The sequence below is a fragment of the Drosophila mojavensis genome, unplaced genomic scaffold (assembly GCF_018153725.1).
Source record: "Drosophila mojavensis isolate 15081-1352.22 unplaced genomic scaffold, ASM1815372v1 contig_36, whole genome shotgun sequence".
Lineage (NCBI taxonomy): Eukaryota > Metazoa > Arthropoda > Insecta > Diptera > Drosophilidae > Drosophila > Drosophila mojavensis.
In genome coordinates this window covers 20,962,289-20,970,286 of record NW_025318858.1, presented here as the reverse complement: position 1 = coordinate 20,970,286, position 7,998 = coordinate 20,962,289, and the positions used below count along the sequence as shown (strand labels likewise).

At 39.6% G+C, this 7,998-nt stretch overlaps 2 protein-coding genes across 6 annotated transcripts; both read right to left on the bottom strand.

The window, feature by feature from the left end:
* Positions 1–255: 255 nt before the first annotated feature.
* On the bottom strand, positions 256–1,434 carry LOC26527938. 5 transcript variants are annotated; one of them, XM_015165673.3, is made up of 5 exons: positions 1,225–1,434; positions 871–1,021; positions 713–807; positions 507–645; positions 256–459 (listed from the first exon to the last, which is right to left on the bottom strand). In XM_015165673.3, exons 1-5 carry the CDS (start codon positions 1,291–1,293, stop codon positions 380–382), a joined length of 534 nt encoding a protein of 177 aa, XP_015021159.1. In that variant the 5' UTR covers positions 1,294–1,434; the 3' UTR covers positions 256–379. The 5 variants fall into 5 exon arrangements, with proteins under 5 accessions (XP_015021159.1, XP_015021162.1, XP_015021163.1 ...); XM_015165676.3 differs by having other exon boundaries at positions 256–436; XM_015165677.3 differs by having other exon boundaries at positions 528–645.
* Positions 1,435–1,570: 136 nt separating this feature from the next.
* Positions 1,571–7,306, bottom strand: LOC6577448 (serine palmitoyltransferase 2). Its single transcript, XM_002003379.4, has 4 exons — positions 6,864–7,306; positions 2,943–4,061; positions 2,613–2,875; positions 1,571–2,540 (listed from the first exon to the last, which is right to left on the bottom strand). The coding sequence occupies exons 1-4, from the start codon at positions 7,140–7,142 to the stop codon at positions 2,324–2,326; spliced, it is 1,878 nt and encodes a 625-aa protein (XP_002003415.1). The 5' UTR covers positions 7,143–7,306; the 3' UTR covers positions 1,571–2,323.
* Between the last annotated feature and the right edge of the window lie 692 nt (positions 7,307–7,998).

Sequence of the window (7,998 nt, the reverse complement as noted above, 5' to 3'; positions counted from 1 at the left end):
TATTAAAAGACAACCATAAATCCATTTTAAAAAGCGCGCGCTTTGGGCTTTGAAAAGTCCAACTGCTTTGTACTGCTTGGTGTACTGCTTTCCTAAACACTTAACGGAAGTAGTTCAACTTTGAGTAAATTGTATACTTAAATTTGATAAAATAAATTAAATTTGACTATCATGTGTATTAATCCAAATGACTCCTGTTTAATTGTTTTAGTAATATTAAAAACATATAATAATGATTAATACACACATAGCATATATCAAACTAATAAAAATATATTTGGTTGAATAGACTGACTACACGGAACACTGGGTGCTTTACATATAAATAAATAGATTTCTGCACATTTTGTATTTCACACAATTTCCATTGTTTTCGCTTCTATGCTGAATCATCGCTATCGGAGCTGACTATCATGTGAAGGAATGATAATACCACCAGCATGGAATAACACTTGGTAACTGTTGAAATAAGCAACATAGTAAAATATTACGAAAACTTTACTCACTTATTGTGCCGACGAACAGACCGAAGAATAGAGGTACAGTTAACCTCTTCGTTTGGAACATGATCAAATAGAAAATACACAGAAATATTGTTGTGAAGATGCCCCACATTAGATATGTGAAAATAATACCCGACGATTCCTATATTTATTTATGGGTGATTAAATATTAACTCTAATGACATTTAAAGTCTTTTAACAACACTCACATGCTCCTGGAGAGTGGAAACCATCATCAGAACGGTCAAAAGGCAGGAGGTACCCAATGTTATGGTAATCATCGATTCCAGCATTTCTGAAAAGCCTAAGAAATTGATGAAATGATTTGTGAATAAAGGTAAAAAATGGATCACATTTTATATATTACCATAGTGGGCAATCAAATAGTAGAATCCATAGCCACATAAAGCAATCTCAACAAAGCCTATTAGACGGCACCCAAAACGTAGGCTAAGTACGAAAAGGAATTTGTGCAAATAAAACATTTTCATCTTGTCGATACCTTTTTGAGCAGCCAACTAGAAAAAATGATAGATTATTTATTGAAAGACCTAGAGAAATTCAAGTTCAATATATAGGATGTATGGAAGAATAACCTTCACTTGGCTATAATTTCATTTCACTTAGGGTATGTAGAAGTGTAACCTTCATTTATCTACATTTTTCAATGTGCCATGATCGAGTAAATGCATTTAACTGCTTGGTGCACTGCTTGACTTACATATGTTGCAATGTTTGCGAATGTTGGCATACAGTGAATTGGGTCAACTGCTTTCGGCCCTGTTTCCATTTGTCACGTTTTTGCTTGATTCTATCGAACTAATCTAAATGTTTCAGTGTTTCCACATTAGACAACAAAATTACCAAAAACTACAGGAATTTATAAATGTGATCATAACTAAAGAAAATATTCCAAAAAATTCAATGAATACTAGATAATAAACATAGATGTAAAACTTAAACAACCATAGCCAAATATATATAAAATAATAATTTATACAAAGACAGCTGATTATACAATGAATACAATAACATATCCCGACTATAGTCCAAAGAACGTAACTCGATTGGATTTCATTAGGTATATTTATTGATTTAAAAAAATAGTGTTTAATGCATACCATACAATTACGTCGAAGCATAATGCTTATATCTATTTGGAACTGCCACGCCTTTTATCAGTGTTTTTGTAGTTTTGCTTTTTTTTTTTTTTTTTTATTCTCTACATTTTGTTGGACTTAGCTTTGGAAACTTTAGAAGCGAATTAACGTTAAATCTGAGCATAATGGTAAATGTATAATAAAGATCTGCCTAGCTTTGACTAGACGCAATTGTCTACAGCTATAACCTGATGTCCATAATACATTTCTGATTTTCTTATAGCAGGAATATGTATGTATATAAGTACATATATACATACTTATGTGCAGCAGCTGAAGACGTCCGAAAGTATACAAAATACAATAACAACTACACAGATGATTTAAATGCTAAATACACATTATTTATAATATTGTAATATTATTAAATCATTATAAAGCTATGCATGTTGTTGCGCTGTTTCATTTCATTTCATTTCATTCTTTTTCAATAATAGTTCAGGCAGAGTCCCTTGGGGATTAGTCAAAAATAAAGCTGCAACAACACGACAATTATAATTATGTATATATAGCTTTACCATATCATAATCAACAACTCGATTGGTCGCCCTAAGCTCGATTTGTGTTGGGTCACACAACTGAGGCCAACTTTCTGCTTAATGTGCTATGCGTGTGTGTGCGCGGATATTACGTATACATATACGAGCGTGCCTGCCGAACCTAGTACTCAATCGGATGGGGATCCCGAGGCTTGCGTGAGTACTTCAGGCCCAGATTCTCGCTAACGTCGTCGATGACGTCAAGCGCATAGTCCAGCTGTTCCTTGGTGTGTGCGGCCGACAAACAGAAGCGAATTCGACCCTCCATAATGGGTGTGGCCGGAAAGCCGGCGCCCACAACGGCAATGTGTCGCGTGGTCAGCGTGCGAATGACAGCGCTGAGTATATAATAAAAAAAAATATATATATATTATAAAAATTGTTTTGAATCAAAGTTTAAAGTGGCTTACCCAATCTTCGAGAAGAGATAGACCAGCATGGGCACGACCGGCGAGTCCTCGTGGCCATATGTAATGACGCCCATTTGGGCCAAGCGCCTGCGGAAGTAGCGCGTATTCCTGGCCAGCTGCTGCACCTTTTGGCGGCCCGTATCCGTGCTATCCTCGCCCATTATAATGCTCATCGAGGTGTAGATCTGTTGCACAATAGGCGGCGAGATGGAGCTGGCATAGCAGTGGGCGTGACTGTTCGTGCGCAAGAAGTCAATCAGTTTCTGTGCGAGACGAAGAGAAGACAAGCTGAATAAAATGTCAAGAGGCAGCCACTGAGTATGTGTTTACCTTGGAGCCCGCTATGTAGCCGCCGGCGCTGCCAAAGCTCTTGGTGAACGTGCCCATCAGAATGTCCACATCTTTGGGATCGGCGCCGAAGTACTCGACCACACCGCGTCCAGTTGGACCCATGGAGCCAATGCTGTGCGCCTCATCCAGATACAGATACGCCTTGTACTTCTTCTTCAGGGCAATTATCTCGGGCAGGCGCACAATGGAACCTTCCATGCTGAAGATGCCCTCGACAAGGATCATGATCTTGTCCCACGGTTTGCCTCCCTTCTTCGGATTGCCATAGCAGATGCCGTTGCGCAGTACACGCTCCAAGTCCCGCATACTGTTGTGCTTGAACACACGAGTCGTAGCGCCCGACAGACGCAGGCCGAGGATGATGGAGGCATGATTCTTCTCGTCGCTCACCACCAAGCAGTTGGGACCCAGGAGCGATGGCAAGTTGAGGGCGTTCGTGGCGAAGCCCATGCCAAACACGATGGCATCCTCGACGCCGCAGTAGCGAGCTGTCAGCCGCTCCAGGTCGATGTGCAGCTGCGTATTGCCCAGCTCAGAGCGAGGACTGCAGTAGGCCAGACCTTTCTGGCGCGCACGATTCTCCGAGTCATCCGCACAGGGTCCTGTGGCGGCAGCAAAGCCCAGGTAATTGTAAGAGCCCAAGTTGAGGCAGCGCGTCTCGGTGCCCGTAAATCTAAAGCTCCAGCCGTAATCGTCCGTAACGCGATCCTTCAGCACCAGCTCGTCGCCCGGCACACTACAGATGGGACGATTCCAGCAGTCGCGCACTCGACGATACACATAGCGCGAGTAGAAGCTCTCGAAGGCATCGTAGAGGGCCACGTAGCCCTCGCGACCCTTCTCCGTGGCCACCTTGGGCACGAACAGCAGCTGGTTGATGTAGCCCAGTATCATGAGCAGATAGAAGCCCAGGTAGGTCAGACAGGCCGTGTGCAGCGGCACATCCTCGAAGGATGTCTTCTGGTAGTGCTCCTGCTCCGCCGACAGCACGCCATCCGCCCGACTGGGCTTGAACTTGTCGCAGGAGCTGCCCGTCTGGCTAACATAACCATTGGCCTCCGCCTGCTTTGCCGGATGATAGCTACTTTCGCTGACGCCCTGCGGGAATAGATATTCGATTTTTATTTTTTATTTTTTATACTATTGTGCATGATTGATAACATATCTTTACAACTCTTGAGATTTCACCTATCAAAATGCAAATGGACAGGACGTTATCAGCTCAGGTAAATAACAGGTGTTTGACAGTAATTAATCCAGACTGCGAGCTGATTAAAAAGGAATGTTCAGTGACTTAACATTTGACTGACTACATCAGAGAGCGAAATGTAGATCTTAGACTCTTCTCTCTCTCTCTCTCTCTCTCTCCAATTGTTATCTTAGAGAAATTCCAACATTCCCTATTCCGAATCACTCTTTCTCATGCTGAATATGAAATATGTTAGCAAATCTATAAGATAGTTGAGCGACCTTATGGCAATCAAGCGATGACCTGCATAGCTCAAAAATCTGTTCATAGTATCATTTGGAACACCTTCGTGTTACCATACCCTGTACTCAGTGTAATTGAGTACAAAGGGTATGCCAAGCCCACTTGCCTTGAAAGAAATGAGATATGATAAAATCAAATTAAATATAAGATTTGAGTGTCGCAGCTCGAGTCTATCGTGTGTTTATTTAGATAACGGCTTCCATTTCCGCAATATTAATAGATAATAATATATAGTATATATAAAAATTAGACATTATTAAGTTTCGTATATACACATATCAGTTATCAGAAATAATATAGATCTAGCTGACTTTCACTTTTTGCACTCGACGAAAAGCTTTTCTTTAGAGCATTCGCCAGTCGTTCACTCCCCACTGAAGCACTCAGCATTGCTCTCGTGTCGTCAATCAGCCAATTAACATTTAACTACCAGAATAAAAGAGAAAAACAACTACCTTTAGCTTGGCCCCTCGTACCCTCACTCTCAAAGTCATTCCGAACACCTCTCTATGGAAGCCATATAAATACTCCAACCTTACAGTTATGTGTATGTGTGTGTATGTATATTAAATAGGTTTAACTAAGTGGAGCATTACGCAACAGAGCACTGCGTGAAGTTATTTGATAATATAGTATATACATACATATATGACAACTACGACCTGATATTGCTCTACCTATTCGGATACTCTCGAAGAGCATCTCGTGTCGCCTCTGAAAGATCTCCGATTACAAACAAGTCACGGCCCGCTTTATTATAGTTACTGAACGGATATATTATGTTATATATGTATATATAATATATATATCATCAGATATAGCTCAATTGTATAACAATAAATTGCAGACGGCGACAATATGTCGTGTTTATTATTATTATTTGATTTGTTTGCAAATTTTTCCTCTTATGCGAGTTAATGCGCGAAATTGGACACGCAACGGCAAATTTTTAAACGGTTCGTGAATTAGTCGTATACTATATAAGGGTACTACAAGTGTATGCAGAGTTCATGTGTAGTTCAGACGACATAAATAACTATCCACTATTATTAGCTGCTTGTAAAGCTCGAGTACAACAAACCACAAAGCTGAAAAACTATTTCAGCTATCTGATAATAAATATCTACACTATGCAACCAAATACGGCATTTAGATATGACATTCGAGTGTAATGTGAGCGAGTCAAAGTAAATAAATGTTTGTAATTATTTATTTACTGATTGTTTGAGTTCTTCTCAAAGAGATTTGTATAAATTTCTGTTAAATTAAGAGTATTATGATTAAAATTAAAATGTACAAGGAATATGAATATATATATTATAAACTGATATTATAAACTGATATTTATATTTTTATAACAATTTTAATATTATTCTCTTCACGTACTAAAATCTATAAAAACACACAAGTCCGCTTCAAAAAGCGTTTTCTATAAATTAAAAAATATAATTAATAACTAGCAATAAATATATCTGTAGTTTTAAACAAATTCTTAATTAAATGCACTTAATTTAAATAATCATAGAAACGTTTCAATACCTGGCAAAATACACTTTCTCTGCCTCTCTGCTCTCTATGAGCTCATAATGAACTAAGAACCTTATCGACAAAAACAAAAGCAAAGCAAAATAAAAAATAATAAACAAAACGAAAAAAAAGCATTGATTCCAATCCGAAAAACCATCCGACTAACGGTGAGTCACGCCACAACGCCCCAATGGCGGCATTGGAGCGCATTTTACTCAAAAGCTTTGCGTACAAATTCTTGTGTACTGAATGAATGTATGGCTGATAAGAAGGTGGAATCACGAGAGCTCTGAGCGGATCAGAGGTGGCCACAGGGTCAGGACTCATGTACTTCTGTTGCCGGGGCAACAAACGTACATATGCAACGGAAGCTAATACCCAAAACAAATGTGGCCAAGAAAACTGAACAGTGGAAAGAGCGAGAGAGCGAGGGAGAGAGCGCGAAAACACTGCATTTGGCACTGCATTCGCGTGGGCCATAAATGCGGCCAACAGCTGGAAATTGACCCACAAATTGCGCCAGTGCAAGTGGCGCCAGCTGCACTCATTTTCCATCTTTTCCCCATAGCAGCTGACTAAGGCAATGCACACACACACACAAAGGCACACATGAGCATACACATATACACACACACGTACGCGTGGATTACTCTTTTTGTTTTTTCTTTTTTGGCGCGTTGCTCTCTTCGTACACACGCCTGCTTATTCATGGACTTGCTCTCTCGCACACACACATACTTGCAAGCAAAATCAATGAAGCACCGGCACGAGGAGAACAAGAAGCAGAAACTGTAGCAAAAGCGTGAAAAAAAAAATATTCCAAATTTGCCTTGTCTTGCCCGCTTGTTTCTTTTTTATTTTCGTTTTTTCGGTCCGCTCACCTTGAAATGAAGGCCTCCAGATCGTGTCCGGATTTCGGTGTATGCCGGTGCAGAGAATTTCAGTTGTTTGCTCAGCAGCAGCTGCTGCATCTCCTCCTCCTGATCATCATGCAGCTCCTTCTGTTGCTGTGGCTGCTGTTGCTCATCTCTCCACGATTCAGCCAAATGTTGGTTGGGAATGTGTCCATTGCTGATTGGAGTGGAAGCCTTTGCAGTGCCGTTGCTGCACTTGACATAGCTCTGTTGGAAGGTAGCGCCGTCATCGTCCACGTTGCCCATTGTGGCTAATATAAGCGATAGCGGTATTTAAATGACAGTATTATTAACACCGACAAAGCAAACTTGATTGGCCCCAAAACCGTCAACCAGCGCGTTCGAACTAAAAGTATTTTATGGCAATTAAGTCTTTGCAGCACGTAGAGAGGAGAGTCCCCACACTCTGTCAAATATGTAAGGGCGTGTGGTGAGTTTCGCTCAGCTGATATCGAATTTACGTGTCGCCATGTTAACAACGGCTAATATCTATCGTACATGCGCGGAATATATATGAAATGCATTTTGAAATTATAAGTGGCTAAAAGGAAAACAGTCAGTGGCTATATTTATTGATTGTTTCACAAAGCAATATAAGTATAAGTATCGCATGTTATTTCGCTGTTATGATAATGTTAATTTGGAACTGAACATGCCAAACTGGAACTAGTGTGAGTGACTATAACAGTGTAGTTGGCAACGCGCTAACTATTGATTGGCAACTCTAGTCATAATAGGAGCCGTTAAATAGTTAAATAAAAAAAAATATGACAAAAACTAAAAACAATAAAATATCAATTTTGGAAACTTTTTGATAAATTATTTATTCTTATAAATTACACATTAAAAAAACGTTTGCTTGCTATAAATTTAGGCAAGCAGTTTATTAAAGTAGTTTGAGCATTGCAATTCGCCGCAGATGAAAGCAGTTTACCGTTAGCTAAATACAAGCAGTTCGGAATTTTTAATGGGGTTTCTGATATTTCGAAACCTCCCTTTTAAAAATAGATGATTGTTAGGAAAAGAAGCTAAAAATGTTAAAGAATTTTGAGAATTCCTAGACTTTTATTTTAGCTAAAGAAATGTAAATTCAATTTAAACC